Source organism: Anomaloglossus baeobatrachus, chromosome 3 (assembly GCF_048569485.1).
Source record: "Anomaloglossus baeobatrachus isolate aAnoBae1 chromosome 3, aAnoBae1.hap1, whole genome shotgun sequence".
NCBI lineage: Eukaryota > Metazoa > Chordata > Amphibia > Anura > Aromobatidae > Anomaloglossus > Anomaloglossus baeobatrachus.
Window position 1 is genome coordinate 223,779,415 of NC_134355.1, and position 27,025 is coordinate 223,806,439.

Consider the following 27,025-nt stretch of genomic DNA (forward strand, 5'->3'; position numbering starts at 1 on the left):
CCACATGTTTGGTGTGTCTCCCAGGTGGCTTGTGGCAAACTTTAAACAACACTTTTTATGGATATCTTTGAGAGATGGCTTTCTTCTTGCCACTCTTCCATAAAGGCCAGATTTGTTTAGTGTACGACTGATTGTTGTCCTATAGACAGACTCTCCCACCTCAGCTGTAGATCTCTGCAGTTCATCCAAAGTGATCATGGGCCTCTTGGTTGCATCTCTGATCAGTCTTCTCCTTGTTTGAGATGACATTTTTGAGGGACGGCCAGGTCTTGGTAGATTTGCAGTGGTATGATACTCCTTCCATTTCAATATGATCGCTTACACAGTGCTTCTTGGGAAGTTTAAAGTTGTCGAAATGTTTTTGTAAGCAAATCTGGCTTTAAACTGCTCTACAACAGTATCACGGACCTGCATGTTGTGTTCCTTGGTCTTCATGATGCTATCTGCGCTTTAAACAGAACACTGAGACTATCACAGAGCAGGTGCATTTATACGGAGACTAGATTACACACAGGTTGCTTATATTTATCATCATCAGTCATTTAGGACAACATTGGATCATTCAGAGATTCTCAATGAACTTCTGGAGTGAGTTTGCTGCACTGAAAGTTAAGGGGACGAATAATATTGCACGCCAGAATTTTCAGTTTATTTTTTTTTTACAAAAGTTTAAAACAAGCAATAAATTTAGTTCAACTTCACAATTGTGTCCCACTTGTTGATTCTTCACCATAACATTAAAATTTTTATCTTTATGTTTGAAGCCTGAAGTGTGGGAAAGGGTTGAAAAATTCAAGGGGGCCGAATACTTTCGCAAGGCACTGTGCATGCATCTCCGCTGTTGTATGATCCCGTGAGATGGTAGCATGAGCGCGGGAACTAACGACCTTGTGACTAGTCACAGCCCTCATTAGCATATCATAAAGAATCTTTAGAAGTACTTTTTAAAAGCTCTCTTTTTGTATGCCACTAGATACTGAGACTGTTAGGCAGAAATTAGAAATATGCACCCAGAACTGCTCATAGTTCTAGGTGCATATTGCACTTGACAGGTTCACTTTAAAGGAAAAAAACTTTCCAGCTCCCCTCCCATATACTTGTTCAAGAGAAAATCACATGGATCCAGCACGGATCTCCTCAGGTGCAGATAGCTCACAGTTAGGAAAGAATACAAAATCCAGCGGATCCAGGTATGGGTAAATTCATTAAAACTCACTGTTTATCGTTCCATTAATATAATTTCAGGTAACAGATGTTTCACAGAGTTACAGGGAGTTTTAATGAATTTACCCATACCTCAATCCTCTGGATTTTGTATTCTATGCTAACTGTTCAATGTGAGCAAAAAAATCGCATTGCACTCGCACCAATGTTAACTAATAGAGCAGAACACATCTGTTAGTTTTATCTCTGAAAACTTCTGTACATGGGGCAAATCGCAGCATTCTGCGAGTTGCTCCGTACCTCGGAATACAAGTCAAAGGGTGCGAGAAAAACGTGCGGCACATGTACCAAACATGTACTTGCGTTTTTAACATGGAGTTTTACATACAGTGAAAAGCTAGAAAGATAGGTAGAAAGATAGGTAGCTACATAGAGAGATAGATGTGAAACACATATATAATGTCCCACCCCCTAGCATATTGTAAGCTTGCACCCTTTAGTGCCTTTTATGTGACACTAAAGAGTGTTTAGCCTTGTTTTTAGCCCCAAATTCAATATATTTTTTTAAAAATTACTTTTTGAAGCCAGCTAAGGTGAAGCAGGCAGCTGTAGCCTGCAGACCACAGCTGGCAGCTCTACCTTGGCTGGAAATCCAAAACAGAGGTCACTCCGTGCTGTTATTTTAAATTGATTTAAAAGTAAATAAATAATTTAAAACAAAAAACATGGGGTCTTCCCCAAATTAGATCACCAGCCAAGGTAAAGCAGACAGCTGTGGTCTGGTATTCTCAGACTGGGGAGGCCAATAGTTATTGGGCCCTCCCCAGCCAAAAAATGGGACTCTGCAACTGCCCCAGAAGTGGTGCATCCATTAGATGCACCAAACCTGGCGCTTCGCCTCAGCTCTTCCTTTTGCACAGGTGTGGTGGGAAATGGGGTAATAGATGAGGTTGATGTTAGCTGTGAATTGCCAGCTGGCATCAAGCCTTGGTATTAGTAATGGGTGAGCGTCCATCAGATATCCCCCCATTACTAATCCAGAAGTTTAAATAAGGAAAATAAATTTTATTTGGACAAACACCCCCAAATACATCCCTTGTTCAACAAATTTATTACAAATTTAACAAAAAAAAGTCCACTGTAATCCAAAGTGATGTCCCACGACGTTCCCCAAAAGTGAACCTGAAAGACTTAAAAAGAGAAAATTATTAAAGAAATAAAGACAAGATACACCCTCTTTCACTAATTTATTTCCCTGGAAAATCCTTAATCCAGGTCCGGCATAATCCAATAAGGGGGTCCCACAACGATCCCATACTCACTGTCCCAGTTAATGAAAACCAGAATGTTCCCTATTGACTGGGAGAGCAGTAACTGAAAGCTCACACACTGTGTGAGAAGCACTGCAGTGAACTGAGATGACCTCATGAGTTAGCCCAGGTAACCGCTGTGGCTCACACAACAGTGTGTGAGCGGCTGCAGGCGTGAAGAGTGATCGCATCATGAGGTTAGCTCAGTTCATTGCTTGCTGAAATGAACTTCGCTGAACTCCATGAAGTCAGTGCTCATCACTGAGTTCCCTGACTGTGGCTGTTCTCACTCGAGCGCCCGTGGATGTAACTTGCGTTGACGTTGCGGGATCTGGCCATAATTCACGTGAGAACGGCTGCGGTTATGGAACTCTGTGACAAGCACTGACGTCATGAATTCAATGCCGCAGAAAATTAACTGAGCTATCCTTATGACATCACTGCCTTTCATGCCACAGCATGTTTACTAGAATAGGGAGAGTACGCTGTTGGAGTGTGGGACAGTGATAAGTGCAGGTAAGAAAAAAAATACATTGTAGGGATAATATGCTTGTATTGTAAATCAAATACAGCTCTGCATCCTGCAGCTTTGTGTAGCGGTACAAATCAGCAGTATACAGGCAGTGTAATCTATCAGCTCAGTCTGTGCCCTTAATGTTTGGTAAAAAAAACCTAAAACTAACTGTCGCCACTACTCACCAGGGTATGTGGCCTTCGTTTTTTACAAACGTCTACTTGCCGCCAGTCTACAGCTGGGTATGGGAAATTAGTTTAAAAAAAAAATAGTTACTGTGCAGCAAGTATTGCGGGCTTTATCTGTCACAAACCTGTAACTGCACTGGAGTAGGCATAATGTTGCAGTTCTCGGAAAATATTAGTGCACTGTGTAAGAGTGTTGGATCTCGGGCAATCTTGGCTATGAAGGTCAAACAGGTAAATAGGGTGTTTAGGGGCCTTTTCAAAATAGGTTTTCTAGAGGGGGTGGGGGAACCTGTAAATTTTAAATTATAATATGCTGTCAAGTGAAGACAGTGAGCAAATCCTTGCTGCAGTGACTGCCAAGTCTCCTGACAAGTCACAGTTCTGATTACTGGCTATCCGCCCTGCTGGATACTCGCTACTACATCAAGGTGCTTCAATCACTGAAGCGTGGACGAGTCACCTCTTCATCACGGCCACAGTACCACCAAACCCAAAAATGGAAACAGAGTGTAAAGGGGGCTTTACACGGTAGCGATATCGCTAGCAATTTCTAGCGATATCGAGCGTGTAAGTACCCGCCCCCGTCGCGCATGCGATTGTTTGTGATCGCTGCCGTAGCGAACATTATCGCTACGGCAGCGTCACACGTACTTACGTGGTCGGCGTCGGCGCTGTGACTGACGAACAATCCCTCCTTCAAGGGGGAGGGACGTTCGGCATCAAAGCGATGTCACCGCAACGTCACTAAGTGGCCAGCCAATTAAAGCGGAGGGGCGGAGATTAGTGGGACGTAACATCTTGCCAACCTCCTTCCTTCCGCATTGGGGCCGGCGGCAGGTAAGGAGACGTTCCTCTTTCCTGCGGTGTCACACATAGCGATGTGTGGTGCCGCAGGAGCGATGAACAACATGGATAAACAACCCTTACCGATTTTTGAGTTTGGGACGACCTCTCCATGGTGAACTATTTTCACCATTTTTGAGGTCGCTTAAGGTCGCTGGTCAGTGTCACACGCTGCGATATCGTCAATGACGCCGGATGTGCGTCACTAACAACGTGACCCCGACGATAAAACATTAACGATATCGTAGCGTGTAAAGCCCCCTTTAGAGTATGTTCACACAGTGCATCTTTGCTAACCACAAAGATGCCGCATTTTTGGCTCCAAAAAATGCACCCATGGCAAAAACGCATCAAAAACATGCGTTTTTTTTCCCCACGTTTTTGACGCGTTTTTACATTTTGCTCAATGCGTTTTTTTAAGTCAAATCTTTTGACTGGAAAGGCTCAAATTCTGGAAACACGCAAAAAGAATTGACATGCTGCACCTTCAAAAACGCAGCCAAGATGCAGACAAAATCAGATGCCCGATGCAGACTGCAAAATAGAAATCTCATAGATTTTGCTGGGGGAAGTAAATTCATGCATTTAGGTGCATCTTTGTGACCTCAAAACACACCAAAATGCAGCAAAAGATGCAGTGTGTGAACATAGCCTTAAGGGTGCTTTACACGCTGCGACATCGCTAACGATATATCGTCAGGGTCACGCCGTTAGTGACGCACATCCGGCGCCGTTAGCAACATTGCAGCGTGTGACACCAAGGAGCGACGATCAATGAGTGCAAAAACCTGAAAATTCATTGCTCGTTGACACGTCGCTCCTTTTCAAAATATCGTTGCTGCTGCAGGTACGATGTTCGTCGTTCCTGCGGCAGCACACATCGCTGAGTGTGACACCGCAGAAACGACGACCATCTCCTTACCTGCATCCACCGGCAATGAGGAAGGAAGGAGGTGGGCGGCATGTTCCGGCCGCTCATCTCCGCCTCTCCTCTGCTATTAGACGGCTGCCGTGTGACGTCGCTGTGACGCCGCACGAACCGCCCCCTTAGAAACGAGGCGGATCGCTAGCCAGAGCGACGTCGCAGGGAAGGTATGTCTGTGTGACGGGTGTTAGTGATGTTGTGCGCCACGGGCAGCGATTTGCCCGTGTCACAGAACCGACGGGGGAGGGTACGCTCGCTAGCGATATCGGTACCGATATCGGTACCGATATCGCAGCACGTAAAGTACTCTTTAGTAGAGATGAGCGAACCGGTTGTGGTTCGGCTCGAGTTCGGTTCGTCGAACCGAACTCGAACCGCATAGGAAACAATGGCAGGCAATCACAAACACATAAAAACACCTAGAAAACACCCTCAAAGGTGTCCAAAAGGTGACAAACAACTCACAGCACAAACACATGGGAAAGTGACAAGGACATATACTCATGCGAAAACAAAAGAGCTGGACAAGGAAAAAGAGGAGGAGACACAGATATAGGCATGGTACGCCCTTCTAAAATCATGTAAAACACCGCAAGGTGACTCCAAGCGGAGTCTCCCTTTTTTCCAAAAATTGGGCCACACACACACCCACCCCTTCAGTGGCAGCAGTTGTGCCCCAGTTGTACACTTCACAGCTAGATTTGCATCAAGCACATTCAAAAATACGCCATTCTTAACCGTCCCCAGGATGACACCGGGGTAGGTAGCAAAGTCTTTCCTGATCCCAGCTCTGTTCATCTTGGCTCCTTTTTAAAAACACTGTAAGCAAGGGTTACTCCAAGCGGAGTCTCCCTTTTTTCCAAAAATTGGGCCACACACACACCCACCCCTTCAGTGGCAGCAGTTGTGCCCCAGTTGTACACTTCACAGCTAGATTTGCATCAAGCACATTCAAAAATACGCCATTCTTAACCATGCCCAGGATGACACCGGAGTAGGTAGCAAAGTCTTTGCTGAACCATGACTTGTTCATCTTGGCTCCTTTTAAAAAACACAGCAAGCAAGGGTTACTCCAAGCGGAGTCTCCCTTTTTTCCAAAAATTGGGCCCCACAGACACCCCATCAGTGGCAGCACTTGTGCCCTAGTTGCAAACAGGATGTTTTGATTTGCATCAAGCACATTCCAAATCCACAAGCATTTACTCTCCCCAGGATGACACAGGGGTAGTAAATTCCTTGTGGATCCATGACTTGTTCATTTTGATGAACGTTAGTCTGTCCACATTGTCACTGGACAGACGTGTGCGCTTATCTGTCAGCACACACCCAGCAGCACTGAAGACACGTTCAGAGACAACGCTGGCAGCTGGACACGACAAAATCTCCAAGGCGTAAGTTGAGAGCTCTGGCCATTTTTCAAGATTTGAAGCCCAAAATGAGCAAGGCTCCATTTGAAAAGTCATGGCATCAATGTTCATTTGGAGATACTCCTGTATCATCCCCTCCAGCCGTTGACTATGTGTAAGACTTGTTGTCTCTGGTGGCCTTGCAAAGGACGGTCTAAAAAAAAAAGATTCCATAAAATTGCTGTTACCAGCACCAGATACGGTGCTACTGGTACGGGTAGACTGTTGAAGATGACGAGACCGTCCCATGTTTGTCAAGTTACAACTGGGAGATTCACTCCCTGCACCTGCACGGTTGTTTGGTGGAAAAGCTGAGCTAAGATCGAGTAACAGCTTCTGCTGATACTCCTGCATACGTGCGTCCCTTTCTATGGCTGGAATTATGTCACAAAATTTGGACTTGTACCGGGGATCTAATAGTGTGGCAAGCCAGTAGTCATCATCACTTCTAATTTTGACAATACGAGGGTCATGTTGGAGGTAGTGCAGCAAAAAGGCACTCATGTGTCTTGCGCAGCCATGCGGACCACGTCCACGCTGTGTTTGTGGCATAGAGGTGCTAACCGTTCTTTCTTCCTCTGACATCTTCCCCCAACCTCTTTCAACTGAAATTTGACCAAGGTCTCCCTCATCCGCTGAGTCTTCCATGTCCATGCACAGTTTGTCCTCCATTTCTTCATGTTCTCTTGCACCTTCCTCAACATTTCGCCTGCTACCATGCGCCCTTGTTGATCCCTGTCCCCCATGGTCCCATGCCTGCCGCGTTGGTGATGATGAACGTCTGGACCTTGGTGATGTTGTTGTGTCTTGCGCATATGAATCCTCCTGTAGTTCCTCCCCTTCCTGTTGTCTCACCCCCTGACTCCGAATAGTGTTTAGCGTGTGCTCCAGCATGTAAATGACTGGAATTGTCATGCTGATAATGGCATTGTCAGCGCTAAACATATTCGTCGCCATGTCGAAACTGTGCAGAAGGGTGCATAGGTCCTTGATCTGAGACCACTCCATCAGGGTTATCTGCCCCACCTCTGCATCTCGTTGGCCCAGGCTATACGTCATGACGTATTGCACCAGGGCTCGGCGGTGCTGCCACAGTCGCTGTAACATGTGGAGAGTCGAATTCCAGCGTGTCGCCACATCGCATTTCAGGCGATGAACCGGCAGGCCGAAAGACTTCTGGAGCGATGCAAGTCGCTCAGCTGCGGCGGTTGAACGGCGGAAGTGAGCAGACAGTTTTCGTGCCCTGGTCAGAAGGCAATCTAGGCTGGGATAGTGTGTTAAAAATTGCTGGACAACAAGGTTCAACACGTGAGCCATACAAGGCACGTGTGTCACCTTGCCCAGGCGAAGGGCCGCACCCAGGTTTGCAGCATTGTCGCACACGGCCTTACCAGGCTGCAGGTTGAGTGGAGACAACGATTTATTAAACTCGGACCACAGAGCTGACCACAACTCTTCAGCTGTGTGACTCCTATTCCCAAGACATGCCAAGCTAAAGACCGCCTGATGCCGTTGCACTCTGCTGCCAGCATAGTAATGAGGGGTGCGTGATTCCTTCTGCGCAGTGAGAACGCTGGTGGCCTGACCAGGCAGGCTTGGGGCGGAGGTGGAGGACCCAGATGAGGTGGAGGAGGCAGAAGCAGTGGCGGAACTTGGACAGACAGAGGATTGACACACAAGTCGTGGGGACGGCAAGACTTGTGCAGCAGACCCTTCACCATCTATCACCATAGTTACCCAGTGCCCAGTCAGCGACATATAACGTCCCTGTCCATGCTTACTGGTCCAAGTATCGGTTGTGAAATGCACCCGTTGACACACAGAGTTTCTCAAGGAAGCGGTGATGTTGTGTGTGACATGCTGGTGTAGCGTGGGCACACCTTTCTTAGAGAAGTAGTGGCGACTGGGCATCTGGTACTGGGGCACAGCGACAGACATAAGGTCTCTAAAATCCTGTGTGTCCACCAGGCGGAAAGGCAGCATTTCGGTAGCCAAGAGCTTACAGAGGGATAAAGTCAACCTCTTAGCTTTGTCATGGGTCGCAGGAAATGGCCTTTTATTTGTCCACATCTGAAGGACAGAGATCTGGCTGCTGTGTGTAGACGGTGTTGAGTAGGGTGTCCCTTGAAAAATGCAGCTTTGTGAGGAAAGTGCAGGCGTAAACATAATGTGGCCTTCATCCAACGTTGGTGCTATCGATGTCTGAGAGAGCTGTACACACGTACTTGTTTCCCCTTCCAAACCAACTGACGACCTACCAAGCAAACTGCCTGTTGCGGTTACAGTGGTGGAAGTTGTGCGTGGAAAATCAGGTGTGACAGCTGTCCCCACAGTCCTAGAAGATGAAGAGCGCGCTGATGCACTAGAAGGGGCAGGCGGTGGATGGTTCGCTCCGCTATGCCGCATTGCAGCACGGTGAGCTTCCCACCGGGACATATGATATTTATTCATGTGACGATTCATGGAAGAAGTTGTCAAACTGCTGAGGTTTTGCCCTCTACTAACAGAATCATGACAAATTTTACAGATCACATAATTTGGGCGATCTTTTGCTATGTCAAAAAAGGACCAGGCTAGGCAAGGCTTAGAGGGCATGCGACCTGCTGATCCACCCCGACTAGTGCTCAGAGGCACAGTAGTGGCTGAGGATGCAGTTGTAGACGTGCTACCAGTACTCCTACTCTGTCCAGGAAGGCGCAAGGTAACTTCGTCGTCAGTTGCATCCTCCTCCACCGTCTCTGTTGACCTCCTCGAGGGCCTGACTGTGGGTTGACAGTAGGTGGGATCTAGAACTTCCTCATCAATTGTTGTGTTTGCACTCCCCTCACCCTCAGACCGAGCCTCTTCTTGCCCTGACCGAATATTTAAGTTGTCATCCCAATCTGGTATCTGCGTCTCATCGTCATCAGTATGTTCCTCATTGTCTATTACAACAGGTGTTTCAGTTTGTGAATAAGGGTCAACATTATGCTCAGAAACTTGGTCATCACGGCCTGAATCTGAGTCACAAAGGTTCTGGGCATCACTGCAGACCATTTCCTGGTCTGTACTCACTGTAGCTTGGGAGCAGACCTCTGATTCCCAGGCTATAGTGTGACTGAACAGCTCTGCAGACTCAGCCATCTCAGTTCCACCATGCTGTGCAGGGCGGATGGAGACTTCAGAGCTGGGAGAAAGCAAGTTTGATTGGGATGACAACTCAGAGGACTGGTGTTTTTTGGATGCGGTACTTGAGGTGGCGGAGAGGGCACTTGTTGGGCCACTTGAGATCCATTCAAGCATTTTCCTTTTTTGGCCATCATCTACCTTTGTTTCAGTTGTTCGTGTCCGTAAAAAAGGGAGCACATCGGATTGTCCACGGTAAGTAGTAGACATCTTACTTTTGCTGGAAGATGGTCTATCTTCAGCAGATGTTAATGGAGCTTTGCCACCTTCCCCACGGACAAACCCTTTTTTTCCTTTTCCAACCCGCCTCTTCCCCTTTCCACCAGCATCTGTCATTTTGCCACTCATTTTGATTGCGACAAGATTGTGCACTTAAAATGTGGTAGTAAAAATTGAGAGATGGTGTAGATTTCAGCGGTGGTCTAGCTTTATTAACAGCAGAATAAACAACAATAATTATCCCTGACAATGCAACTACGGCCCTTAAACTGGCAGCAGTATTTGCTAGTATAATGGCTTAGTAACAATGAGTTTGAGTGTGCAATGCAGGCAGACGTGCTGCAAATATCTTTGCACTAGTGGGACAATACAGAAGTCCAACAGCCACGTTTAGGATGCCACTAAGTTCACTCAGTGTTTGCTAGTATAATGGCTTAGTAACAATGAGTTTGAGTGTGCAATGCAGGCAGACGTGCTGCAAATATCTTTGCACTAGTGGGACAATACAGAAGTACAACAGCCACTTTTAGGATGCCACTAAGTTTCCTCAGTGTTTGCTAGTATAATGGCTTAGTAACAATGAGTTTGAGTGTGCAAAGGGCAGGAGGGTACAGTGGCAGGGTTTTGGGTCTCTGAGTAGAGGAAAGGAAGCCTGCCTTTCTATCCCTGCTAATGGGGAAATGCAGCGAGGAAATCCCTGACCTTAGCTACACAGACGCTGTCATCTTGTGTAGCTGTTAAACTCTGTTTTCACGGACCTGTCACCTATGGCTCTGACCCTGCCGGTATTAGCCCTTAAAAGGACTGATAGAAAGTGCTATCCCTATTCTGTACAGCGCTGTGTATAGAGCGTACACAGCAGTATCGGAGATAGGCGCTGCGCCAGCGGGGACTGACACCAAGGACGCAGAAGAGATAATGGCGTCCGGACGGGCAGATACTCGTTTTTATAATGTAGGGACATGTGACATGGACATCCTATCACACATGCCGTTGCTTCTCTGGCTAAAAGTACACTTAGCTGTGTGTGTGTCTGGGATTGGCTGACATGCTGGCCCGCCCCACTACACGCGCGCGCTTAGGGAAGGAAGACAAGGAAAAAAAAAAAATGGCGATCGCCATTATCCATACAGCAGTGATCTGGATGCGCTGTTCCCGCACACTATACACTGAAATGTCATAATAGTGTGAGTCACAGAGTGACTTACACTATTACAGTGGAAAGCCTGCTAGTAATTAGCTGGTCTTTTTGCTGCTAGAACCGTTCTCGAACGTATCTAGAACTATCGAGCTTTAGCAAAAAGCTCGAGTTCTAGTTCTATCTAGAACAGCCCCCAAAATCACTCGAGCCGCGAACTGGAGAACCGCGAACCGCGCTCAACTCTACTCTTTAGTCCATTAATCAAAGCTGTAGTATTCAGACAGAGCTGCCTGCTTTGACCAATTATTTTTTAAAAATAAATGTTTCGGATTCACTGGATACACGATGAGCAGCATAGGTGATCAGCTTCTAGTGTAAATGACTGGGACTGGTAACAGCAAGTCTAGCTGGCATACATCTGTCTCGATTTCAAATCCAACTGTGAGTTTTTTAAATGCAGCAACTAGACGGTCCACCACTGGAGCAGAAAATTGGCTCCTGTGTGTGAACTGTTAAAACAAGCAGTCAAAGAATCAGTGCCCTGCTGAAAGCGCAGAGTTAGCAGCTGAGGAGCATGGCCATCTTTTATCAATGTCACCCCCTTGAAAACAAGCAAAGCAGTGTGAACTTCAACAAGTCAGGCACCTCGCAGTTTTGTTTTTTGAGAACTCTGTTGGATGGGATTCCATGGCCCATCTCTGTTTTAATTGGGTGCTGCCTGGTGTATCTTGGGCAATAAGAGCTATGAGGATCAACCAGGTAAACAGGATGTTTAGGAGCCTTTTTACACATTGGGTGTTGTGTGTTGGATCTCAGGCAATCTTGGCTGAAAGCGTTAACCTGTTAAAGAGGCTGTTTGGGAGCCTTTTTTACAATTCAGTAGTCTGTGGTGGAACTTTTTCAATTTTGGCTCTGTAGGGAACTGGGAATACAGACTACATAGAGCAAATTTGTTAAACTTCTTGCTCTTTGGGGGAAGTCTGGCATTATTGGCTGTTTGGGGCAACTGTTTATCCTGTTTAGGACTAAGGAGGTAACTGTTCGTCCTTTGTCGCCTCCCTGCGGTTACCGTTGGCTCCGGCGGCGAACATCTCTGCTGACCTGATTAGCAGAGATGTGTGGTGCACAGGTGGATCAGAGATGGGCTCACAGGGTGCCTTGGTGTTACCATGGTAGCGTGGGGTCAGCTGATGACACCTGATACTACCATGACTCACTTCCTGTGAGAGCCGACAAAGCTCTGACAGGAAGTGAGTCATGTGACAGCATGTGACCTTATCTTGCCGCAATTCCAGTGAACTGTATTGAACTGAATTGAACATTTTTGCCGGATCCTGCATTGCGACAGAATGCCGCTGAAGTGAAGGAGGCCTTAGCAGTAGAAAACAGGAAACAACAATTGGAAATAAAGAATCTTTCTCCTATTGATATCAGAGAGAAAAAGTGACCTCAATACACAGCACAATCCACTATACCAAAACCAATAATACCACATACAAGGGAGAAATACCGCCACACTGTGAACAGACAACATATTACCACTACATAGTGACTAAATACAGCCACATACAAGGGAGAAATACCACCACACCATGACTAGACAGCATATTACCACCACATAGTGACTGAATACAGGCACATACAAGGGAGAAATACCGCGACACTATGACCAGATAACATATTACCAACACAGTGATCAAATACAACCACATACAAGAGATTAATACCACCACGCCATAATTAGACCACGTAGTAACTGAATATAACCACATACAAGGGAGAAATACCACAACACTAGGACCAGACCACATAATGACCAATTAATACCACACACAAGAGGGGGCGTGGTCTGGCCATGCAGGAGTGAGGACGCACACTAGCTTCGCTCCTGCTCCCGCATCGGCAATCAGCCATTAAAATCAGCCGACGGTGACCTAGACTGGAGTATGAGCCGGAGGAGAACGCAGGGGAGCGACGCCCGAGACCTCCAGCCAGAGAAGAAAGGGATAACGCGTTTTTTCTCGGGACCAGCGCGGGCTGCGACCTCACATACTTGCAGCTCACCCAAGATGGCTGCGGTGGCTCCACGAAGTGCTGGCACGGCGGTCGCAAGAGGAGGGAGGAGCAGCGTGAAGCGTGAGGGCCAGCAGCAATGCAGCAGTCAGACCCGGATCGCCAGTCACTCACTAAAAAAACCGAAGCAGCGACAAGGAGCTCCAACAAACAGCAAGCTGAGCCGGCGACAGCAGAGCAGATGCCGGCAAGTCAGGAGGCAAGCAAGTCAGAGTGACGGGCCTGACACCCCCGGACGGCAGAGTCAGCAGGTATTGGAGGGGAGTCGCCAGCCCACAAGCTCAAAGGCAAATGTCCCATTGGAGACTGAGGTTTAGCGGGAGCCAGGGCTGTGGAGTCGGAGTCGTGGAGTCGGAGCTCATTTTGGTGGAGTTGAAGTCGGTATAAAATGCACCGACTCCGACTCGTAAAATCTAATATATAAAGCTGAATGTGTGTGTGTATGTGTGTGTGTGTGTGTGTGTGTGTGTGTGTGTGTGTATGTGTGTGTGTATGTCCGGGATTGGCATCTGCACCGTCGCAGCTACAGCCACAAATTTTTGCACACTCACACTTCTGGACCCCGAGAGCGTCATAGGCTATGTTTTGAGGGGAAATTTTAACCCCACTCTTTACAGTTATTCGCCAAAAAACCTGCCTCCATTAAAGCGAATGGAGCTCGGAGCCACAGTGCAGCCAGAACTTCAGAAGAATGCGCAGCCACGCCCTTATATGGAATGTTGGCGTGTCACAATGCAGCCAGGTAAAGAGACAGGCACAGACAGGGAAAGAGGCAGACACAGACAGGGTAAGAAACAGACATAGACAAGGTAAGAGACAGACACAAAGAGATAGACACAGACAAAGATACAGACTGACAGGGAAAGAGACTGACAGGGAAAGCCAGGGAAAGTGACAGACAGGGAAAGTGACAGACAGGGAAAGTAAATCATCAAAAGGGAACTGGAGGAAAAACAGGTTTTTCGCCGCGCTTGAAGACCACGAACATCAGTGTTGAACAAACAATTTCTTTTATTGCATTCCTATGCGTTTCGGAGACCCCAACTGTCTCCTTCTTTAGGGAAAGGCTGGAAAGAAAGAAAGAAGGAGACAGTTGGTGTCTCTGAAACGCGTAGGAATGACATAAAAGAAATTGTTTGTTCAACATTGATGTTCGTGGTCTTCAAGCGCGGCGAAAAACCTGTTTTTCCTCCAGTTCCCTTTTGATGATTTACTTGTGCAACAGGGCTGCTGCTGGACTGCTTAGGCACTCACTTATGCCATTGAAGGAGTTGTGACTGGCACAACCCAATCAGGTGAGTGCACCACTTTATGTTTTGCACCTTTTCTCTCCTGTTTTTAAACAGGGAAAGTGACAGAGATAGACAGGGAAAGTGACAGAGATAGACAGGGAAAGTGACAGAAATAGACAGGGAAAGTGACAGAGATAGATAGACAGGGAAAGAGATAGACAGACTGGAAAAGAGATTGAGACAGATGGAGAAAGAGACAGACAGGGAAAGAGACAGACAGATAAAGAGATAGAGAGAGACAGAGAGATATATACAGAGGGGGAGACAGACAGAGAATGGGAGAGAACAGAGAGACAGTTACTATCCCGGGCAGCGCCAGGTGCTATGTTGTGAGGCGAAATTTTAACCCCGCGCGTTCCAATTTACCAATCAATTTTTCCCCTATCTACATAATGGTGAAAAAGTGAAACGAAAAGTGTTGGGGGCAAATTGACAGCTGCCAGATGTGAACAAGGGGGACTTAAAGAATGAGAGCGATGGCGCCAAAGAGTATATACCGTACAGTTGCTAAGGTGGGGCCCCGACATGGGATACTCACCACACTCGGGGATATGAACATACACACAAAATGCGCCACACACTACCACGTACTTGAACACATATACCACCCTCAGCACACATTTTACCACACATACACCCACCTCGCCACATAATCACCCTAAACACACACAAGTCTGGTATTATCCTTCAAAAATAAAAATCTGATTAATAAGCAGCCAAACTACAAGAACAACAAATGTACCACATAGGAAATACGGCAGCTGTCAGTCACATGAGCTGTCTATATGTGTATGTGTGAGCTAATATATACTGTCAGGGGGGAAGGCTTTCTGTTGCCTGGAGCTTTATCAGGCTGCCAATAGCAACCAATCACAGCTTAGCTTCTATTTTGCTACAGTTAATTAATCTGAGCTCTGATTGGTTAATATAGGCAACAATTTAATAATTACATTTCTATCTATTTGTTTTGTGGTTTTTGTGTGCAGAATACATTTTTGTTAATACATTCTATTTTGTTAACAGCAGTTATTAACCCGGGCGAAGCAAGCCGGGTAGTACAGCTAGTATATAATAAATTGGGTACAGTAGTGCAATGCAGAATGTGCTGAATATTTTTTCATAAGAATTTGGGAAAGTTATGAAATGTCCTATAAATGGCTGTTCTATTCCTAATCTAAGGCTACATTCACACAGCGTTTTTGCTGCATTTTTTGAGGATACGTTTTTCAGCCTGCAAAAGCAGATCCACTTTTTAAAAAACCGCATCATCTGAAAGGTTTTTGTGCTCATAGATAATGTTTTTAATAGCAAAAGCAGATTAGAAAAACACCACACAAACTGACATGCTCATTCTTTGTCAGGATCTGTTTTTGAGCCCAAAAACGGATCCTCACAAAACGATGTGTCTGAATGTCCTATCTTAAAACCCATTGACTTTGCTGGGATGCCCAGAGTCACTGCATTTCACTGCAAAAAACACAGCAAAAATGCTATGTGCGAATGTACGTATGTAGCCTGTGGATCTAGGCTTTATCTGAGCTGAGATAAGTCTGTGCTGCACTTGAGCACCAGTGAAGCTCCTCCTCTACAGGCAGGGGTAAAAAGTAAGCACACTCAGAAAGAAGGAAGGCTGCACTCATCTCAGAATTGCTAGAGTGAACAGGATAACAAGATTAAGGTAATTACTTTAAGCTCTCAATAAACTGTGCATGAATCAATAGTCCAGTATACTGTATGTTCTCTCTGTATGCTGGATGCGTGTTTGTTTTTTCTTTGAGCTCATGTACTTTTGGGAGGATTGCTTCTATACAATATACTTACAATATACAGGGAAAATACAGCAACAGGATTGATGAGGACTTATATGAGGACTTGTATAGGTATAGAAGCCAAAACATCAAGTTATTAGCTCTGTTATCAGTTTCTTTGTTCCTGGAGTATGATACACAACAAACTTGCTCCCTCCCTCCTCCCCTCTTCATAGACTGAAGCAATCTGATGTGAAACCTTTAGTGAGCTCTACCTAAGAAATGCCTGAGATTGGAAATTCAAAGTAAAGCTATATAATGACATATTTTACACACTTTTATTTGTCATCTGTACTATTGATTTATGCAAAGTTTATTTTATTTCTATCTAAAATTATACTGTTGGGAAAATAAGTATTTGATACACTGTTGATTCCCACCTACAAAGAATGGAGAGGTCTGAAATTTTTATCTTATGTACACTTCAACTGAGAAACAGAATCTACAGGAAACGTTTGACCTCTGTAATTGCAAACACAGGTTTCTGTACCAAATATTAAGTTCTGTTTTTCTATTGTATCAAATACGGATTTTTTTCATGCAATAAAATGCAAATATTTATAGGATTTTTTTAGATTCTGTCTCTCACAGGCGAAGTGTACAATTACAGACCTCTCCATTCTTTGTAGGTGGGAAAAGTTTCAAAATTGTCAGTGTATCAAATACTTATTTTCCCCACTGTACATGGTTCCCTGTTCTTGCTGGAATTATACTTTTTTTTATAGGACAAAATTATTTTGAAAGTGAATTTATATGATTACAAAATGTCTAAGAAGCTTTCTATGAAGTCAGCTGTATTTGAGCATTTCACAGTGACACAAGATGAAAAATATTTTGTGTGTCAATGTATGACAAGTGACCCAGATGAAAACAAATGCTGTGATGCCAAAATCAGTGCATACTCAGGCAGTGATAAAAATGCTCCTACAAGAGCTTCCAATATAAAAAGACATTTACAACACTTCCACCCAGAAGTTTTCAAAGCTGTGACTGAGAAAGATAACAGCAGCACCAAGAAACCAGTGCCCAGCACTTTATGCCAGACAAAGATGGAGGAAACAGCATCTCAAACATCATTAGCAAGATATTTTGTAAGTGACAAAGTTACTGTAAGGCTATGTGCGCACGTGTGCGTATTACATGCAGTTACGCTGCGCTTTGTAGCGCAGCGTAACTGCATGTGTCCTGCGTCCCCTGCATAATCTATGGAGATTGTGCAGGGGCCGTGCGCACGTGGCGTCTTAGAGCGCAGCGCTTCGGCTGCTGCCCGAAGCGCGAGTTCTAAGAAGTGACATGTCACTTCTTCCGTGCGCTTTGCCGGCAGCCCCTGCTCTGTCTATGGCAGGAGCTGCAGGCAGAGCGCATGTTCTCGCCGGCACCATGCGCTTCAGAACGGAGCTTTTCAGCTGCGCTGTGAAGCGCACCTTTTAGGTACGGTGCAGAGCGCACACGTGCGCACATAGCCTAACAATGACAGCAGATATGTTTAAAAGACAGCTCATACAGCTTGTTGTGAAGGACTGTGTACCATTGTCGTTATTTGCATGACCAGCTTTTACAGCTCTTAATGGAGAATTGGCCTGCAAACTTGTGTTTCTCTGGAAAGAGAAAGTATTAGAAAATTAGTGATTGAAGAAGTCCTTAAATAAAAGGAAGCTCTTAAAAAGACTCTCAAAAGACGCTTTATATTTCTTAAAATGGATGCCTGCACAAGTCGCAGAGTGAACTATTTTGCCATCAATGTTCAATATGTTTGTGACAAGAAAGAAATTGTTACCAAGACACAGGCAGTAAAAGATACTAAAGGGGGCTTTACACGCTGCGACATTGCTAATGCGGAATCGTTGGGGTCACGGAATTTGTGACGCACATCCGGCCGCATTAGCGATGTTGCTGCGTGTGACACCGATGAGCGATTTTGCATCGTTGCAAAAACATGCAAAATCGCTCATCGGTGACATGGGGGTCCATTCTCGATTATCGTTACTGCAGCAGTAACGATGTAGTTCGTCGCTCCTGCGGCAGCACACATCGCTATGTGTGACGCCGCAGGAACAAGGAAGCTCTCCTTACCTGCCTCCCAGCCGCTATGAGGAAGGAAGGAGGTGGGCGGGATGTTCCGGCCACTCATCTCCGCCCCTCCGCTTCTATTAAGCGGCCGCTCAGTGACGTCGGTGTGACGCCGCACGGACCGCCCCCTTAGAAAGGAGGCGGTTCGCCGGTCACAGCGACGTCGCCAGGCAGGTAAGTATGTGTGACGGGTCTGCGCGATGTTGTGCGGCACGGGCAGCGATTTGCCCGTGTCGCACAACAGATGGGGGCGGGTATCTACGCTAGCGATATCGGGACCGATATCGCAGCGTGTAAAGTAGCCTTAGGGGTACTTTGAACGCTGCGACATCGCAGGCCGATGCTGCGATGTCGAGCGCGATAGTCCCCACCCCCGTCGCAGCAGCGATATCCTTGTGATAGCTGCCGTAGCGAACATTATCGCTACGGCAGCTTCACATGGACTCACCTGTCCTGCGACCGTCGCTCTGGCCGGCAACCCGCCTCCTTGTTAAGGGGGCGGGTCGTGCGGCGTCATAGCGACGTCACACGGCAGGCGGCCAATCGGAGTGGAGGGGCGGAGATGAGTGGGATGTAAACATCCCGCCCACCTCCTTCCTTCCGCATATTTTACGGAAGCCGCAGTGACGCCGGTAGGAGATGTTCCTCGCTCCTGCGGCTTCACACACAGCGATGTGTGCTGCCACAGGAGCGAGGAACAACATCGGACTGTCGCGTCAGCGTAATTAGGGATTACGCCGACGCTGCACCGATGATACGATTACGACGCTTTTGCGCTCGTTAATCGTATCATCGAACCTTTACACACTACGATGTCGCATGCGATGCCGGAAGTACGTCATTGTCAATTTGACCTCACCGACATCGCACCTGCGATGTCGTAGTGTGCAAAGTACCCCTTAAGGCTATGTGCGCACTAGAAAAGTGATTTTTCTCAAGAAAATTTCTTGAGAAACTTCTGGGAGTTGAAGATTACCGCACCTGCGGTAAAAAAACGCACCAAAACCGCGGGAAAAAATGCATGCGTTTTTGCCGCGGTTTTTCCACAGGTTAGTCCCTGCGTTTTTTTTATGCTGAACTGCAATAAATAATATAGATAATCGATAGATAGACAGATAATGGATAGAGGGAAAGATGGATAGATGAATAGATAGATAGATGGATGAGAAAGACCTATATAATGTTCCACCCCCTGCATATTCTAAGCTGGCACCCTTTAGTGCCACATAAAAGTCACTAGCCTAGCCTTGTATTTAGCAAAAAAATAAATAAATAATTAAAAAAAAATGACGTGAGGTCCCCCCATCTTTTGTAGCCAGCTAGGGTAAAGCAGACGGCTGCAGCCTGCAGACCACAGCTGGTAGCTTCACCTTGGCTGGTAATCCAAAACAGAGGGCACCCCACGCTGTTATTTTACATTAAATAAATAATGTAAAACAAAAAACGTGGTGTCCCCCCCATATTGGATCACCAGCCAAGGTAAAGCAGACAGCTGGGGTCTGATATTCTCAGACTTGAGAGGTCCACTGTTATTGGACACTTCCCAGCCTAAAAATAGCAGGCTGCAGCCGCCCCAGAAGTGGCGCATCCATTAGATGCGCCAATCCTGGCGCTTCGCCCCAACTCATCCCGTTGCCCTGGTGCGGTGGCAAACGGCGTAATATATGGGGTTGATGCCAGATGTGTAATGTCACCTGGCATCAAGCCCTGGGGTTAGTGATGTCACGCGTCTATCAGATACCCGACATCACCAACCCAGTCAGTAAGAAATATAAAATAGACAACAAAAAAAGTTTTATCTGAAAAAACACTCCCCACATTCCCTCTTTCACCAATTTATTGACGAGAACAATCAAATCCAGGTCCGGCGTAATCCAATAAGGGGCGGGTCCCACGACGATCCATACCATAGTCACTGTCCCAGTAAGTGAAGAACAGAAGGTTCCCCATTGGCTGGTAGAGTAATGCAGTGACCTGAGCTAACATCAATAGGTCAGCCCAGGTCACTGCAGGGGATGACGAACGCTGCCATCAGGAGGTTAGATGAGATCATTACCTGCTATGATGATCTCCTGCAGTCCTGCCATCAGTGCTGTCACTGCCTTCTATACCCGCCGTGTTCTCAGCAGTATCGCGAGAGCCTGTGACGTCACCGCTAGTGACAGTCTCGGGCCGCGGGCATAGACGGCAGTGACAGCGGTGACGTCAGGAGGCAGGAGATCGTCACAGCAGGTAATGATCTCATCTCACCTCCTGACAGCAGCGCTCGGCATCCCCGCGGCTGCACGCACTGCTGTGTGTCAGTGTCTGCCTGCGCTGCAAGGTGACAAGCTGCTGACACTGCGGGCAGACACTGACACACTGCAGGGCAGGCAGCCGCGGGGCCAAAGCGGGACACAGACTGCACGGGCACCTGGAGGTCACACGGAAGTGCTTCTGTGCGGCGTCCAGGGAGTGTGACATCTGTGTTTACTCTGCTCCGCTTCCTCTTCCTGGCATAATGACATCACTCCTTGCAAAACCGCAGGCAGCGATGAGCATTACCGCAGGTAAATCGCGGCTATACCGGGGGTATACCGCACATCATTTGCTACCTGCGGTATACCCCCGGTATTTCGCGATTACATTACAGTGAATGGAGTGAAATACCTATACCGCAGGTAACTGTGGAAAAGAAGTGACATTTTCTCAAGAAATTTTCTCAAGAAAATCTTCACAAAGAATTTTCTTGAGAAAAAAACGCAGTGTGCGCACAGCTATTTTTTTTTCCCATAGGTTTTGCTGGGAAATGTCTGCAGAAAGATTTCAAACATTTCTCAAGAAATTTCCGCAGCAAAACCGTGGGTAAATCCGCAGGTAAAAATGCCTAGTGCGCACAGGGCCTAAAGCTCATCATACCAGCCAGTTTCTCCAGGCCTTAGTGGAAAAAGTTCTGCAAGATTACGAACTCAAAAAAGAACAGGTTCTTGCTATTGTAACGGACAATGCTTCAGACCCGCAACACACATCCGTGTAATTTGTACGTGTGCGGTACGTATTTGCACGTACCGGAGACACGTACACACGGAGACCCATGTTTTTCAATGGAAGATGGCACACGTACGTAAAATCACACGGAACGCGTGTCCGTGTCGTAAGGATGTGTGTGCGCTTTTCTACACGGACGACATGTCCGTTTTTGGCCGGCAACACGCACGCACGGACCCGCTTTAGTCTATGGGTCCGTGCCTGCACGGACCGCACACGGAGTATGTCCGTGTTCAGTACGTATCGTCCGTGTCCGTTTTTCATCACAAAATCTGAAACACTTGTTACCAATCTATCAGGTCAATTGATGGTCATTAATTCTGGCGCCAAACATACATTTCCTGTCTCATTTGCACGCCAGACGGCAGCTGGGCACCTGTCCTCTCACTGCAGGGGAACTTTGAGCACAGAGAACAACACAGGTACTGAGCATGGCGCCCAGAATCGATACAGAGAGGCTGATTGGAGAAGTAAAGAGGCATCCAGAGCTGTGGGACACACGTGTTGATGGCTATCATGACAGGTTAATGGTGGAACGAGCATGGATGGCTGTGGCAGAGATAGTCTACCCTAGGAATGGATGGTCTCAATGTACCCCTGGAAAGAAAAATAGATATGGTGAGTACACATATTTGCATTGCTCCTGTCTTTACCTACATGTGCACATTCTGTAGGCAGATTAGAAACATATCTGTATAGTTTTTTTGGCATATATTAATGGGCCTGACTCATTTTAAGATACACTGGGGACTCACAAACAGGAGAGTGTATTTATTTGGCCTTTTGAAGTATTCATTGCAGTTTACTAGTAATGTCAGCATGTGTATATGTGGTCTGCAAAGCATTTTATGCATGTACAAAAGGCCTTTCAGGGTGGTTAAGCCACTATTAAACATGTTTTGGGTTTGTTTTGGTTTGCATTTCTGTGCTTTTTCTATTGCTAATGTGCAGAGATTTCTCTATACATTTTGAGTTGTATTTCTATGTTTGGTTTATTATGCATGTTCCTTGGAGTCACCATGTCTGGAATGGTAACAGTAATGTGTAGTGTATAATTGAAAATATATGTGGAACATATGGCATTTCATGGGTTAGTAGTCATTTTGTTGCTCATGGCTTACTGTAGGTTTTTTTTTTAAATTAAAAGGAGATGAATGATTATGCAGTGGTTTTAGATTTTTACTGGTGAACTTGTTTTCTTTCCCATGGTTATTGTGTTATTATGTCACTATATGAGTGTAATGGGTTGTTGTTTTCATACACAGGGATGTGTGTTCCTATTTTTTACAATTGCTGCAATACAAGACTAATGTCTGATTTTTTGGAATCTACAATTGTTTGAATGTGTTCTTATTTTTTTTTTTTTTTTTTACAGTGGATCTTGTCAAATGGCGATGGCGCTCAGCCCGTGACCAGTTCCGCAGAGAGTATAACCCTGTGGCCACCACAGCTGCCGCTGCAAAAAAGAAAAAATATGTCCATTATGAAAAACTGAGCTTCCTTATGCCCATTATGGAAGTAGTACCAAAGTAAGTTTCTACCATTACATCACATGGTGGTTTTATTTAAAAGGCACACACTAATTTTTTTTTCTTTTGTCATCAAAGTACAGAGGATAACCTGGAAGATAGTGAGGAAGCCCAGTCAGCAGTATTAACAGCGACCTCTGCTTCTGAGATGGAGCTAACCTCATATCAACCTTCACCAATCCCCAACACCAGCCAGCCAGACGCAGAAGAAATGTCCTCTGATTTGGGTTTGGGCACATGTCAATCCACTAATGTAATTGCAGGCCAGTCTACAGGGCAACAAAGTGGCCCTTCACCAGTTCTTGCGGAGAGTAGTCCACAGCAACATGCAGGCACACAGCCAAGAATATCAACTAATACCATGCGCACAGTAGCACAATCTATCCGTGGTCGCAGACATAGGCGTTATGAAGATTTACGTTCCCTGCCAGATATCATTGATACCAGAATTCTACACATGATGAATTCACTGATACCAGAGAGTGATGGAGAGAGATTTTGCCGCTCCCTTTCTCCCTCTCTTGCATTGGTTGCACCTGATAGGCAGGGCAGATTGAGGGCGTCCTTAATAACACTAATATCTGCTACCCAACGTGAGCCAGAACCCATTTATTGTTTTGAAGTGATAGAACAATGGAGAGCCAATCCACGTGGCCCACACACAAACGCAACTCAACAAACTGTGGAAACCCAAATAGATGAACATTTCTCTAATTTTCAACTAAATCCTGTAGTGCAACAAACACATATACAGTGTCCATCTTCTTCTATGGTAACTGATGTACAAATTAGGCCAACAGTTGTCCCACACCAAACAGGTACATTAATGACACAAAGGCCATCTCAACATCCAACATTTGTCCCACAAATACCCCAACAAACACCAATGCAAACCTCTTTTAACTATCCTAGTATTGGTAGTAATGTTCATAGACTACCTCAAATGATTCAACAACCAACAGCATACCATGTTCCTAATAATCCACAACAACAGTACTTTCAACAACAGACTTACCCAACTAACTTCACATACACACATACTCAGCCTCTTCAAACACATCATTATGTACCACCTACACTTGGTCTTCCATCTGCTCAAAAAACTGCCTCATTATTTGTTCCAAGTACAACAACTGTTACTAGTGGAAACACTGATCAGACACTCACTACAACATTTACTGTTGTGCAGCAAACATATTCTGTAGATGTCAATGCAATGGAGACTACACAGGAAAGCATCACTAGCCTAGAGGATTTAGTTGAATCATAATGTGATATTGTATGTATTTTTTACATTTTGGTATGTTTTCTAGGGTATTGCTGGTGGGGAAACATATCAAAATGTAACACATTACTTACTCTATATACATGTGGTCATATTTTTTGTTTTCCTTTACAAAAATTCAATAGAAATTACTCTATCACTTCAAAAACAATACCTGCCTGTTAGAATGATGCCTTGCTCTGGACATGTTGTTTGGACCATCCATTAGAATAAACTGGGTTTAGGGAAAAAATGCATGCACACAAACTACTACACTAACATTCAGACACCTTTATTATTAAAAATCCACCCACTATGCAGTATCTGCATATGATCTGGTCCCATACTTTTATTCCAATAGTGTCAAACAAATTATGTTTGCGTGACATTATTGCATAATAAAGTATGGTGTTTTGTATGGGCTAATGTCCCTGACAAAATTGTATTTAAAAAAATAAAAAAAAATACAGGGTGTCTTGCAAAAGATAACATACATACATAGGTAAAATAATAATTCTGGACTAAATATTTCAATTCAAATTTGCCATATTTTTATTAGTTATGTACATTCAGTAGTACTGTTTTTAGAATAACAAAAATTTCTGATGTTATATCAATATATTTATATCACAATAGCTTATGGGGACCACAAACACAACCAACCAACCAACCAACCAACCAACCAAAAAAACTCAAATTATACCTATGTATGGTCATTTTCTCTTTTGTAATACATATGTGTTTGTGCTTATGTAACCAAGTGATAAAAAACTATAACAATGTCAAATTTATACATGACTATGGCGATTTAAACTAAAATAATCTTTAAACTGATTCCTCACTTGTAGACCAGAAGTGGACACAGTGGTTCTAACACTACCATTCTCTACAAATGGTGCATTTAAAGCAGGCAACTCCTCAATGTCTTCGTCATTGCTTTCATGTAATCTACAGTAATTATGTAATACTACTGTCGATTTAAGGACAGCATGACGGTGGTTGGTTGGAGTTGGATGGTGGTTTGATAAATGCGCCATCTTGAGGCCAAAATGCCAAAGGCACGTTCAACATAGCAACGTGCTCTTGCCAATTTGCTATTAAATAGGGCTTTTGATCTGTCCAGCCCCCTTCTGGGATATGGACGCATCAAATGCCTAGACAATGCAAACCCCTGATCTGCAACCATTACAAAAGGGACAATAGGGCCATTAGTACCAGGCAATGGTCTTGGTGCAGGCAAACTTAGGCTATGTGCGCACAGTGCGTTTTTCGCGGCGTTTTTGCGCGTTTTTCGGATGCGTTTTTGGCCTCAAAACTGCAGGACTTTGCTTCCCCAGCAAAGTCTATGAGTTTTCATTTTTGCTGTCCGCACACATATGTTTTTTTTACCTGCGTTTTTGAGTTAAAAAAAAAAAATGAACATGTCAGTTCTTTCCTGCGTTTTTCTGCGTTTTCCGCCCATGCAATGCATTTGAAAAACGCAGCAAAACGCAGAGATCAAAAATGCAGCAAAACGCAGCCAAAAACGCACCAAATCGCGGCAAAAACGCATGCGTTTTTTGATGCGTTTTTTCGACGCAGGTGCGTTTTTGTGCGATTTTAGCGGCCAAAAACGCACAAAAACGCAGCGTCAAAAAGACGCAGTGTGCGCACATAGCCTTAAAATGTCAGGCATTATTCGTCTTGCTAAACGTGAACGTCAGAAAATGCGTGCATCTGAGGCACTGCCATAGGCCCCAATATCAGCAAATAAAAAGCAGTAGTTTGTATCTACCATTGCCAAAATAACTACAGAAAAAAATGTATGATAATTAAAATATCTTGATGCTGAGTTCGGTGGTTTCTTCACTCTAATGTGCTTTCCGTCAATGGCACCAATACAATTTGGGAAAGCTGTTTTCTCAACAAATTCATCTGAAATGTGCATCCATTCCTGTGTTGAAGGCAGCTGCATGACATGATGCCTAAGGATCTCCCAAAGCACAATGCAGGTATGCAGGATAATCTTGGCAATTGTGGACCTTCCCAATAAGAATTCGAAATGTAGACTGCTGATGGATTGGCCAGTTGCTAGGTAACTGAAATAGAATAAAAACATGACATTACTTTCACTATTCCTGTAATTTGTATTTCACACCAAATATTTGTATCATCCAATGACTGGCGAGATACTGTGTATGTTTATTTATAATTTCTTTGGTTGGTAAAAGCATATGTGATCTTTACTTTCCATATTGGAAAAATATTTAATTTTGTGTTTAATAAACAAGCTTGTTTGAGTTAAGCCTCTTGTTTCTTCAATTTTGGTAGAGATAGAATGGTAGATGTGACTTCTCAGATCTTAATTTTAAATTGCACTGTGGTTATGTGATCAATATAAGTTTTCTACAAAGACCATAATTTTAAATTACTTAATTTCTACAAAATGATGCCTTAGCGACTTTACATGTACAGTCAGGGCCAGAAATATTTGGACAGTGACACAAGTTTTGTTATTTTAGCTGTTTACAAAAACATGTTCAGAGATACAATTATATATATATAATATGGGCTGAAAGTGCTGCAATATGAGAGATTTCACATCCAAATCGGAGAAAGGGTTTAGGAATCATAGCTCTGTAATGCATAGCCTCCTCTTTTTAAAGGGACCAAAAGTAATTGGAAAAGGGACTCTAAGGGCTGCAATTAACTCTGAAGGCGTCTCCCTCGTTAACCTGTAATCAATGAAGTAGTTAAAAGGTCTGGGGTTGATTACAGGTGTGTGGTTTTGCATTTGGAAGCTGTTGCTGTGACCAGACAACATGCGGTCTAAGGAACTCTCAATTGAGGTGAAGCAGAACATCCTGAGGCTGAAAAAAAAGAAAAAATCCATCAGAGAGATAGCAGACATGCTTGGAGTAGCAAAATCAACAGTCGGGTACATTCTGAGAAAAAAGGAATTGACTGGTGAGCTTGGGAACTCAAAAAGGCCTGGGCGTCCACGGATGACAACAGTGGTGGATGATTGCCGAATGCTTTCTTTGGTGAAGAAGAACCCGTTCACAACATCAACTGAAGTCCAGAACACTCTCAGTGAAGTAGGTGTAT

General features: G+C 45.0%; 2 protein-coding genes across 2 annotated transcripts in view; both read left to right on the forward strand.

Moving 5' to 3' along the window:
• The window catches only part of GNG4 (G protein subunit gamma 4), a 297,215-nt gene that overhangs the window by 114,100 nt on the left and 156,090 nt on the right, over nt 1-27,025 (forward strand). The gene's annotated exons all lie outside the window — the stretch shown is intronic.
• LOC142296305 (uncharacterized) lies at nt 21,027-26,222 on the forward strand. The gene is made up of 3 exons (XM_075339743.1): nt 21,027-21,763; nt 22,521-22,674; nt 22,753-26,222. The coding sequence occupies exons 1-3, from the start codon at nt 21,577-21,579 to the stop codon at nt 23,942-23,944; spliced, it is 1,533 nt and encodes a 510-aa protein (XP_075195858.1). The 5' UTR covers nt 21,027-21,576; the 3' UTR covers nt 23,945-26,222.

What these genes read in the sequence shown, in the direction of transcription:
- LOC142296305 (XM_075339743.1), top strand. Translation starts at nt 21,577, where the DNA reads ATGGCGCCCAGAATCGATACAGAGAGGCTGATTGGAGAAGTAAAGAGG. An exon ending in TGGAAAGAAAAATAGATATG is followed by an intron (nt 21,764 to 22,520) that starts GTGAGTACACAT and finishes TTTTTTTTACAG; the next exon opens with TGGATCTTGTCAAATGGCGA. An exon ending in ATTATGGAAGTAGTACCAAA is followed by an intron (nt 22,675 to 22,752) that starts GTAAGTTTCTAC and finishes TTGTCATCAAAG; the next exon opens with TACAGAGGATAACCTGGAAG.